This window comes from Mercurialis annua, linkage group LG2, assembly GCF_937616625.2.
Source record: "Mercurialis annua linkage group LG2, ddMerAnnu1.2, whole genome shotgun sequence".
Lineage (NCBI taxonomy): Eukaryota > Viridiplantae > Streptophyta > Magnoliopsida > Malpighiales > Euphorbiaceae > Mercurialis > Mercurialis annua.
Genome location: NC_065571.1, coordinates 45345125 through 45355898, shown reverse-complemented (window position 1 = coordinate 45355898; position 10774 = coordinate 45345125). Strand labels below are relative to the sequence as shown.

The following is a 10774-nucleotide window of genomic DNA, read 5'->3' as shown; positions in this document are numbered from 1 at the left end:
AAGATTCGAATAAATTCAAAAAAGGTAAATGTGAATATTTATACTTGAAAAGTAATAGTTGAGGTGAAACTCAAGAGCCAATAGTAACATGGCGAGTTGGCCAATTTGACTTTAAACCAAAAATAACAAGCCCAGAATTTACTCATTATACTTGTTATTGTTTGCACCGATTCAGAAGAAGACTAATGGACGCACACATGACAAAGCTCAAGGGATGGTGAGAAAAACTTAACGGGCTCAACTAGTAATTTCAGCGCAATATGAGCTATATTTATTTTTATTTTTTTAAAATAAGAGATTGAATCCCATTAGGGTTAGGAATATTGCTTAGAGTTCGTTCCCTATAAATAGTTAGGTTAATTATTGTATTATTTTTCTATCAACATATAAAAAAAACAAAGTTCATACTTTTTATCTTCAATTCCCGGAGTGAATCTTAAATTAGAAGTAGATCTGACATGCTTAAATCTCCCGATTCCCAAATTAATACTCGTAGTTTTAGAATAGTGGTTAAGTCATTCAATTTTGTTTACGTTACTTGAATCCTTGTTACGTCATCCAACGTCGAACCAGTTAAAACATCAATACCATACGATGCCCATTTATAAATTCTAAGGTTTGAGCGTAGGCATAAAACCTCGTGAACATTAATTTTATTTAGATAAATTCTATTTATTTAGAAAATCCTTCTAGTTGTTCTTTATTTTTTTTATTCTTTATATTATTTTGTCATATTTTTTAAAGTTTTAATTAAAATCAGTTAGTCGAATTGCTAAAAGGGCTTCTTTCGGGTTAAAACCCGCCAAATCCATAATTCATTAAAGAAATTTTATAAAATAAATATTTAAATACTCAAAAACCATTGACCTTTAAACTTTTTTTTTTCAATCGCATCCTGACATTGAAAATCGGTCAATTTTATCCTATATCGTTCATATTTAACATATATTCTAAGTAACCTTTAATGTTATAAATATAATAAAATAATATTTTTTTATTTTACAAATAATACTATTTCGACTCCGCCACCGCCAACACCCTCAGACCCGCCTTGCCCGTCTTCCATGGAAGACTAGAAAGCTCTGTTCGTCTTCTTTGTGGCACATGAAGCCAGGTTTGCTTCGTATTCCTCGTGGAAGACGAGCAGATTCGTCGTCTTCCACGAGGAAGACAAGGCTCTGTTCGTCTTCCTCATGGAAGATGAGGGGCGACGGTCCGAAGGCGTGTTTGATAAAGGCGGTGGCAGAATCAGAATTGGAGGTTAACACAATGTTTAATTTATTTAATTTTTAATAAAAATTAATTAATTATGTATCTGATTAAATTTTTAATTAGGACTTTAATCTGAATTGTTTTAAAAATAAAGAACTTGTTTGAAGTTGTCCATGTAAAAACGAATATGATTACCCTTAAATTTAGTTGCTTGAATGTTTTCATCCTTATAATAATAAAATCATCTATTTTTTAAGGATGGAGTTGAAAGTCAAAAATACGATATAAAGTAAAATCGACTGAATTTTAACGTCGGGATATAATTGGAAAAAAGTCCAAAAATCAGTGGTTTTTGGGACCTTTTGCCTAAAATAAATACTATTTTTAATTTTATTTATAAAAAGAAAAACTCAAATTTGAATTTTGATTTGTTTTCACTTTTTTTTAATATTTTTATCCATACTTTTCTAAAACTATATTTTGTAACGTTATCTTTAAATCCATTTAAAACGTGGGATTTTTTTAATAATTGATTTGAAAAGGGTTAATGTCATAAAAATTTACCAATTTTACACGTTTTTTCAATTTAATCACGTTTTTTAAAACTTCTCGTAAAAATACACCAACTTTCATTTGTTCCTAAATGCATACACGGTGCTTACGTGCCACTCATTCATTGGTTAAAAATGACTACACCTCAACAAATTGCACCAATGAATGAGTGGCACGTCAGCAACGTGTATGAATTTGGGAAAAAAATGAAAGTTTGTGTATTTGTATGAGAAGTTTTAAAAAACGTGATTAAATTAAGAAAACGTGTAAAGTTGGTGAATTTCGTGACATACTATTTTTTAAAAATAAATACAAATTGTGCTTTATAAACCTTGTGAAATGTTGGTAAAAAAAATGTGAAATAGTTGAAAAATCCTTCTAAAAACTGTTTTAAAAATTATATTTTAAATACAGTTGCAAACACGGGCGGAAGCAGGTATATAGTCTGAAGACCCCGTATTTTTTTTAACAAAACTACCCTTCAGTTTTTTTTTAAATATAGTTATTTTTATACATTAGCCCCCTCAAAAAATTAATGATACGTCTCCGTTTCACAAATCTAGTTCCGCTCAATAGTTTGAAGCCGTTTTTAGAAAAACATGCTGAAGTGAAATTTAAAATAAAATAACGAGAGCATAAGAGTAAATAAACAAATTTTAACACCCACTTGAATAGGATTTTCAAGTTTTGAAATGAGAGTTTATTTGTATAATTTTTTGTTTTGAGAGGAATAAATATTTTTATAAGCATCCCAAATTTATAAAGTAAACGAAACCGTTGGTTACAGTGGCTATTGCCCGTCCGATTTGAATTTTAGCAGACTTATTGCTGTATGCAATTTGAATTAGGGTTTTTAAAGTGTCAAAGAAGCAAATACAACACAAATGCAGTACAACCGTCGGTCACTCTATCATCCTTATCTCCAATTGACAGATAGATATAAAATAGCTAGGTCACACAAACCCACGAAACCGTCAGGTCACCGTATCACTGTCCTGTCCTAAAACAGATTATACATTTTTATATTTAAAAATAAAAGAAAAAACTATTTTTTTACGTTCATTATTAGTATGACGAAATAGGTCACGACCCGAGTAGCTGGGCACTCCCGATGCACTTATGAGATTTCAGTTTCGAGTCTCGCTTGATTAGTCTAAAAATAATAATTAAAATGACCGAAAATAAATTATTTAAATCCGAGTCATAAATTTAAAAACCGGATTAAACGCTCCGCCCTGATCGGTATTATTGAATAAAATATAAAGTAAAAAACAAATATAGGAAAGAAAATAGTAAAAAAAAAAGGAAAAAGAGAAGACTTGTGAAGCGGTGTGTGTTCAAGTGTCGTGCATGCATTTTATGCATCTGTTTCTTTGCATGCATTCTCTCTCTTGGTTTCTTTTTTTATTTTCTCTAACATTATTCATCACTTCTTACCCATAAATTTATATTTTCATGCTCATAAATCTCCATAATCACACAGATGCAGACCCACTTTTTCAATTTTGAATTTAACCAGACGCCGCCGTTTTATCGACTTTGACTCGCCTCTCAGCTCCGCCTCCACGAATATCACTGTTAATATCTAAGTGTTGCTAAGGTACTGTAATTTTAATTGATTTGATTGATTAATTAATGTTAGCTTCTGGGTTTATCAGATTAATCCAACATTGATTGGTTTGTCTTATCTGTTTATTGCTAAATGTTGTGCAGGTGCAGACTATTTGGGAATTGGGATTTTGGGTTTTAGGGATTTTTTTTTTAAATTTAAATTTGGATTGTGTATGATTTTGATTTAAATGGGGTCCAAGATTTGCATGAATGCATCGTGTGGAATCACTATAAGTCATGAATGGAAGAGAGGATGGACTATGCGATCTGGTGTATACGGTCTTCTTTGCTATACTTGCGGGTAATTTTTTTTAATCTTTTTTCGATTTTTAATTTTTTTTACAGTTTATTAATTGTTGTTAAGAGGAGGGCAGTTTTGAGATATTTTGGATTTGATTTGTTACAGATATTTCTCTTATGGATTGGGTTTGGGTTGTTTTCTGTTGGATGCTATTTTTTGGGGGTATTATGGTTAATAATACACCTATTATTAAGTAGTTATATAGAAATTTTGGCCCATCCTTTTATAAGAGGATTGTTAATTTTCCTTTCAAAAAGGGACATTGGGTTTAATTATAAATTTTAAAAGCACTATTATAATGGTATAATGCGACCCTGCGATTTGTCGGAGTTTGATTTGTCATTTTAGATTCAAAGATTAGTGCCTGCGTGATCGAATTTGTAATACTATGTGTGAATTATCTTAGTTTGTTATTCTTATGCATAGCACATTTGAGTACAAGTGGCTTCCTGTTATCAATGTGGATAACAATGATTTTCATTTGAACAAACCGATAATACATCATTAACAAGCATCAGCCTAACTGATAGCTGCGACAAGTGTCAGTTTCTATTAATTTTAAGCTTGACTCCATAAAGTTATTTTTCCATTTATCAACCTATGGACTGCATATAATGTTATATTCATTTGCAGAGTTCTTTTCATTCTTCTTGAAGTTGTGAGATAATTTTTTTGTTAGATTTTCTAAGTTTGGACATCTATAATGCCGGCAAATAGAAGACACGATTTGTTAACTTCAAATTATGGAACCTTTTTCTGATTCTACATTTTATTTGTTTTGATGTTTTTTTTGGTATACCTTTTGCAATTAAAATGTTTAGATGTTTTTCTTTTTGGTATACCTTTTGCACTTTATTCTTCTTAATTTTACTTCATACACCTTGTATATGATAGAACTGCATACGAGAATTCAGTTTACTGTGACACATTCCACTTGGATGAGCCTGGTTGGAGGGAATGTTACACTTGTAATAAGGTAGGCCATTGGTATTTCTTTTCACTCCTTATTGGAACTTTTTAAATGTTGCTGCAAGTGGACGTCTAATGAAAATTTACATGGCAGCGACTGCACTGTGGATGCGTAGCGTCTAAGTCACTGTTCGAGCTTTTGGATTACGGAGGTGTTGGGTGTACTAGCTGTTTAAAGAGTTCACGACTTCTCTCGGTAAGATTGATGGCTTCTGGAGTTTCAAGATGTTGGAATCAATATGTATATCTTCCCTGACTTTTGATTATAGGAACTGATCACATTATCAAATAGTTATGCACTAACTGGTGATAAAGGTTAATTGGAATCATCATAGTTGGTGACTTTAGGTCCTCATCTTTGCACCTTTTTTCTGGTGATATCTGAAGTTTTTCATACAATCATTTATTTACTACTTTTGATGATAGAAATACTAATTTCAGTCTTGGCAAGGAGCTGATTAGCTATGAAAATATAACCAAAAACATACACGACTTCTTGTTTTACTAACTTTGCCAACATCCTGGCAACAGGTTTCTTAACATTTGATACTAGGTTAAGTAAGCTTTTGATGCCCTTTAATGTTTGTTGGTTCATTTTTTTCATTTGTGTAGGTTCATAGGGATGACATTCCTAATGGATTTGGCCCGTTGTCATATAATAATTCTGGTGATCAGGAATCCACTCCTCTAGAAAAGCAATCTACTCACAATACTCTTGACGAGGGAAGACTTGCACAGTTCTGCAGACTTATGGAAGCTAATGAGCCACAGCCACTGTGTCAATCTGAGGGAACCAAGACAAATGCAGATCGAGTGCAATTTAGACAAGAGGAGACCACACATCCAACTGGGGAAGCTGGCACAGGCTTCTCAGTTGCAGCTCAATCATCAGTCGTACCTTCTAAATTTCCCAATGGTACTAGATCAAAACTTGACATGAGGGATTTGCATAGACCACTTGCTCAGCCATCATTGAGTATGGGACTGGGACCTTCTTCTGGAAGTACAAGTTTTCTTCCATTTTCTTCTGGGGTGGTTGATGGAAGGGAGCAAGGAAAAACATCTCCATTTCAGCAAGGGCAAAGAGCTCGCCCAATATTACCCAAACCGTCAAAACCTGCCTTTTCTGGGAGTTCAGAGACCAATAAGACTGCAGTTACTGATCTACGGATTGCAAGACCACCTGCTGAGGGGAGGGGAAAAAATCAGTTGCTTCCACGTTACTGGCCAAGGATCACTGATCAAGAGCTACAACAATTATCTGGAGAGTATCCTTTCATTTTACATTAAGGTTGTTTCATGTATGATTGTTCTCTGAAAATTTAAATGCCATTGTTTATCAATTAGTATACAAATTTTTGTGGACCTTAAGCATGCTGCTGCTAGTTTAAATTCCAATATTGTGCCATTATTTGAGAAGGTTCTCAGTGCCAGTGATGCTGGCCGAATTGGCCGTTTAGTTCTCCCAAAAGCATGTGCTGAAGTAAGTTTCTTTTAAATTTTAACCAGCCTTCTTTCTATTTCCTCTTGTTTGGCGCTTCTCCTTTCTATTTTCTATTTTGGTATTTTGTAAACTTTAAGCTGGTGCAGGCATATTTTCCTTCTATTTCTCAATCTGAAGGCATTCCTTTAAGGGTTCAAGACGTGAAGGGAAGAGAATGGACCTTTCAATTCAGATTTTGGCCTAATAACAACAGTAGAATGTATGTGTTGGAGGGTGTAACTCCTTGTATACAAGCTATGCAATTACGAGCGGGTGATACAAGTATGCTGGATTCTACTCTTTTCTTGAGTATTAATATTATCATTTATGTGCTCAAGATATGTGTTACATTCCGGAAGGTTATTGACTGCTTTAACCTAGAGTATGTAGAATGAGCCAGTGCTACAATTCTGCATGAATGCGTGACCATACTGTCCTTTCACGAGGGAGTGATACACGTTTCTTTGGATACTTTTGTGGCTTTTATGGTATTGATACATATATTCTCAAAACCAAAATATCAATGTCATTTTCTCTGATTGATAATTTTCGCAACAAACTAGTTCATGGGATAGTTCTATTATTTGTGATGGTCTGCATGGTGTTGACTATTATAGAACAAGGTTTAGTTTTTGTTGGCATGAACATAAAGTTCTAACTTAAATCAAGTAATAAAATTCTTCTCTATTTGTGAAGAAGGTTGAATGTTTCTTCCCCAATTAGACTTAATTGTAATGATGCTGCTTTTTCTCCTTGCGATATAATGTCTATTGCTGTGTGTCCTTTTGAGTACCAGGTCCCAGATTTTCTCTTACTGATTTTATCTCTTTTGCATTTTAGTAACATTTAGTCAGATAGATCCTGGAGCCAAACTTGTTGTAGGTTTTCGCAAGGCAACAAACAACTCAATTGATCCACAGGTCAAGTCTCATCAGAATATTTCACTTTTCTTGCGTCCTACTATGATTATCATTTTCTTCTAATAAGTTGCTAGTTTTATATTCTTATTTATCTTGTAACAGGATGCCCAAACTTCTGCCCTTCCTAATGGTGCTGCCTCAGCAGAAACATCTGGTATTGTTACAGTAAGTGGTTACTATGGTGTGTTGCAATCCTTAACCAAAGCAAGAGTCCTTACCCAAATTCTTTGTTTGAACATTTAAGCAGATGGTGACATTGGTTGGAACAAAAGTGAGAATGATGGAGGCAGGTTAAATGCGGATGCATTGCAGCAGGCAACACCAGAGAAGAAGAGGACAAGAAATATTGGACCAAAGAGCAAGAGATTACTCATGCACAGTGACGATGCTTTGGAGCTTAGACTTACATGGGAAGAAGCGCAAGACTTGCTTCGTCCCCCACCAAGTGTCAAGCCAAGCATTGTCACTATCGAGGACCATGAATTTGAAGAATATGATGTAAGTTTCTGAGGTTTAATCTTTATATTTGTTAGTTTATGGCTAGTTGCATGTGGAATATTGGTTTAGTTTTATTCAGGGGTAGATACATTACTGATCATTTGCCATTGTATTCAATTGATGGTATTAAATCTTAAGGATTTGTCAACTCGGTTATTAGATTTCTGTGTTCCATTGTGGTTTATTCTGTCAGGTCCATTTAATTTAAGCAACACGTAAGATGGTTTCTGTTTAATGTGGGATGTATGTCCCTGCCTAGCACTTGGTCAATTTGACATTTGTAATTTTGAAGTGTTTCTGACGTTGAAGAAGTTATGCCATTCTGTTGGTCGTGGGTATAAAATATAAATCATATTGTCTCAAAAGAATCATGAAATAATTAAAAAGAAAAGTTTCGGACTCTGAAGCAGGAGAGGGTGAGGCGTCCTCCACCATTTCACCTTCCTTCTTCCCTTAGGAGGGGTGGTTGATGTCATTAAAGTTGACATGTATGCCCGTTTCCAAATATCCTCTGTTTGAAACACCTCAAGTTCGGAAAAATCTATGGGGACATGTCCATTCAGTCTTTATTTACTCTCATTTGTTGCAGAAATAATCATCCCACCATTCATTTTCCCAAAGATGAATAAAACACTTGCACTAATCATTTTTGTGACCTGCTTTATAATATAGTAATTTTTTTCTCAGTAATAAAGATTTACCAGAGAAAAGTGTTTAAATTAATTGCCCATTCTGTGGTTTTGCGTTGGTACCATCTATATCAGATCTTCAGTGCAACAAAGACATAGGGCTCAAGTCTGCACCTTAACATGTCTAGTTTAATTTGCAGTATGCTTAACCAATTTTTGCAAGTCCTCTCTCTCGCTGTGACATGCAGGCAACATGCATGTTTAAATAAAATAACAACAATGCAGTGTTTATCTCTGTGGTTTTGTTGAGGAGCCACTTAGGTCACTACATGAATTTGGTAGCATACTTGATGAAAAGCTGATAGAAAGGATTGTGCTCACAGGCTCTAGCTACATAACAAGTATCCTTGTTGATTTTGTGTTTTTTTTATTTGCTGTTTTTGATAATGAACTATGAATGAGTTAGCAACTGTCTTTTCAATAGTCATATTGGTAATTTCGTATTTGGACTCACCTTTTCGATGCTCTAAATAGATGATCATTTTTCTATTTATCTCATTTAGGAGCCTCCAGTTTTTGGGAAGAGGACCATATTTGCAGATAGACCATCAGGGTAAGTATTTGTCTACTCATTTTATTCATTTCATATTCAGAAAATAAAAGATTGGGACGATGGACCTTTGACATTGCTGATAAAGGATACAATAGTTAGTTGCAGTTATATATTTATTTTACATTTGCAATTCAACCACTGTCACACACATGTTTTGTTTACCTCAATTTACTGCAAGGTCTTGTTAACTCTTAACATAAAGCATCATATAGTTTCATGGCCATGTTGCTGAACACCATGGCTTTTTTCTGTCTTTTGCTTTGGACATTATTTTTATCTGTTCTTTTATTCTCTCCATTTTGTATGATTATTCTCTTTCCACCTCCCTCCTCCATTCCTTGTTTATCATAAATTTATTACCGTTCTTCTTATCATGATTATGACCATAACAACCAACGTGAATGAGTACATTGTGGGGCATGTACTAGGGCAATGGGCTCTGCTTGGTAAAATATTTTAGTGTGGACTGGCGTGCATTTGGTGAAGTGATAAATATAACAACCCGTCTTGCTCCTGAATTTGTTGAACCTTTCTGCCAGGGGACAGGAGCAATGGGCTCAATGTGATGATTGCTTTAAATGGCGAAAATTGCCAGAGGATGTTCTTCTGCCTCCAAGGTGGACCTGTGTAGACAATGTTTGGGATTCAAGCAGGTTTGTCAAGAAATGTTGTGTGCAAATATTTACGCGATCGGACATGGCTTAATTTTGTTTATCTGTTTGGGCTACATTATGCTTCTAGATATTCATGTTCTGCACCAGAGGAAATGAGTCCAAAAGATCTGGATAGTTTTCTGAGGGTGAGCAAAGGTATGTTTCTGCCATCCACACTTTCTGCGTACAAATAGGCCATGTATGGATAATTAATTTGTACTTGGCGCGAACATGTTTCATGTAAGATTTGTGCATTGATGCTTAAATTTGGATAAGTACCCGAGTTTTGTAGTATCTGTAGATATTGCTCTAGAGATTATAAAATGGAGTGGCTAATTTTTGTATGTCTCAGTGTTGTCTCTTGATTTTGCTTCGTGTCATTTCTCAGATTTGAAGAAGCGGAGGATGGTTGAGAGACGCAAGCCATCCCCTGAACCTGAGCCTTCAGGATTAGATGCTCTAGCTAGTGCTGCAGTATTAGGAGAAAATCTAGTCGACTCTGGTGAGCCATCAGTTGGAGCTACTACGAAGCATCCCCGGCATCGACCTGGTTGTTCTTGCATTGTCTGCATTCAGCCACCAAGTGGGAAGGGCAAACACAAACCGACATGCACATGCAATGTGTGTATGACAGTAAAGCGACGCTTCAAAACCCTCATGTTGCGGAAGAAGAAACGTCAATCAGAACGTGAAGCAGAAACTTTCCAGAAGGATAATAATGATCACAGGGATGATTCTGAAATGATTGGCTTGAGTAATTCCATATTGCATTTGAATAACTCTGAGAATGAAGGGAGTTCTAATAGAAATCATACTGAGATCCCTGAGAGTAGTGGTGGCCACATAGACCTAAATTGTCATCCAAATCGCGAGGACATGCAGCCGGACATGCAAGGGTTGAGCATGATGAACATTTCTGATGCATCTAGCTTACGATTTGACGATTATATGAAGCAAAATAGGCTTTCAAGCTTGGTGCTGGAGCGGCCGGCTAGCATGCGCTCCTGTCTACATTCACAAAGTAGCGGTGAGAATCTGAGACGGTTGTCCGATGAAGCATTTCTTGCATCTGTTGGCTGGAATCATGAGAGTAAAGGTGATTGAGAGTATGTGTCAATTCAGTGAGCATACAGTTTTTCCTTGAAAAATTTAATCCTCATATTTGAAATATATTTTTGTTCCTTTTCTTTCATGCCTAAAGTTTTATAGTTTGCTTTCTCCTCTCCTAAGGAGTGGTGACATACATATGATATCTCTAGTCAGAAAACATAATTTTGTTGTAATAGTTAATTTGCTTCAATATCAGCCAATTTTTTTTTTTGTGTTCCCTGCT

At 35.0% G+C, this 10774-nt stretch overlaps 1 protein-coding gene across 1 annotated transcript; it reads left to right on the top strand.

Annotated features, from left to right (window-relative positions):
* The first annotated feature begins 3076 nt into the window (after positions 1 to 3076).
* LOC126669168 (B3 domain-containing transcription repressor VAL1) lies at positions 3077 to 10774 on the top strand. Its single transcript, XM_050362556.2, is given in 13 exon segments — positions 3077 to 3364; positions 3478 to 3676; positions 4571 to 4652; positions 4740 to 4841; positions 5258 to 5913; positions 6032 to 6128; positions 6236 to 6410; positions 6969 to 7048; positions 7151 to 7546; positions 8739 to 8788; positions 9328 to 9441; positions 9530 to 9597; positions 9830 to 10774. Coding segments are annotated over 12 exon segments (2649 nt in total). The 5' UTR covers positions 3077 to 3364; positions 3478 to 3563; the 3' UTR covers positions 10546 to 10774.